This window comes from Ptychodera flava, chromosome 15, assembly GCF_041260155.1.
Source record: "Ptychodera flava strain L36383 chromosome 15, AS_Pfla_20210202, whole genome shotgun sequence".
NCBI lineage: Eukaryota > Metazoa > Hemichordata > Enteropneusta > Ptychoderidae > Ptychodera > Ptychodera flava.
This window is the reverse complement of record NC_091942.1, coordinates 21,691,856-21,693,083: the sequence shown is the minus strand read 5'-3', so window position 1 is coordinate 21,693,083 and position 1,228 is coordinate 21,691,856. Positions and strand designations below refer to the sequence as shown.

Below are 1,228 nucleotides of genomic sequence, written 5' to 3'. Positions count from 1 at the left end.
ATGGCGTTCACGCAGATGAAAGCGGGCGAAGTTCGTATCGAATCATTTCCACAGGCCTGTCATAAAGACTGCGTAAAATCATATTTCTTGGCCGCGGCCGGAATCGGGGTAGCTGCGGTAATAGGATGGAAAACCTACAAGTGGTGGCTGTCGTACTCGAGCAGAGCTGGCAAGCCAGACGATGATTCGGATGAAGGTTCGGAGACAGAGACTGTACCAGCTGCCAACGACCCGCGGATCAAGCGAATAGGCATTACAGGTGCTGCGGGACTTATCGGTGGTATTTTGAGGGAGAAACTTCCCCAACACGACGACTTCGAGTTGGTTTTGTTCACAATGTTTGACGACGAAGTTAAAGGTTCCATTGGCGTCGATTTGAGTGATGCAGACAAGCTGAAAGGAAAGTTTGATGACCTAGATTGCGTGGTGCATTTGGCAGCGGACGGTTCACCTCAAGCATCATGGGAGAGCGTCATAAAAAACAATATGACCGGCACGTATAATATCTTGAAAGAATGCGCGAGAGCCAAAGTAAAGAAAGTAATATTTGCTAGTTCTAATCACGTCATGAATGGTCACATCGTTGATAATTTCGATGACGTTGAGTCCGTATGCTTAGAGAGGGCGCCCTTGCAAAAATTTACTGAGTTAGATGACCCCCTTCCTGATGGACCGTATGGTATCAGTAAATTAACAGGCGAAGCGCTCGGAAAGTTGTTCGCTGCCCGTCATGGAATCGATATTGTCTGTTTCCGTATCGGATGGGTAACTTTAGAAGACAATCCAAACGCCTTGAGTGGCAAAAGGGGAGAGTTTCTGCGCTCCCTGCACCTTAGTCAGAGAGATTGTGCTCAAGCCTTCCTTAAAGCCATCAAGACAAAACTGTCCAAACGATTCGTTGTCTTCAATTTAACTTCAGCAAATTCAACTGGAATCTACAATCTAAATCGAGCTAGGCGACTGATAGGTTACAGACCGTTAGATAATAGTTCTCATAGGTGAGACACCATAATGGGCAGAGACAAGACTGCTTTAAACCCCGGATGAGGCTGAAAGGTAGTTTTCAATTCAGAGAGCTTGTTTGGAGATGTCTGGCAAAGGAAAGTTCATTTATAGTTCAATTTATAGTTAGTTTCTGTACTCATTCAGAGATTCATGAGAAATGTTTAATTTTATTTGGAGACATGTGTCGTGTACACACTGATTGTACGATTTGTCATTCTAATTG

The 1,228-nt window shown here is 44.6% G+C and overlaps 1 protein-coding gene across 1 annotated transcript; it reads left to right on the top strand.

Annotated features, from left to right (window-relative positions):
• LOC139152292 (uncharacterized protein YtbQ-like) lies at positions 1 to 1,002 on the top strand. The gene has a single exon (XM_070725435.1). It carries the CDS (start codon positions 1 to 3, stop codon positions 1,000 to 1,002), a length of 1,002 nt encoding a protein of 333 aa, XP_070581536.1.
• Positions 1,003 to 1,228: the final 226 nt, after the last annotated feature.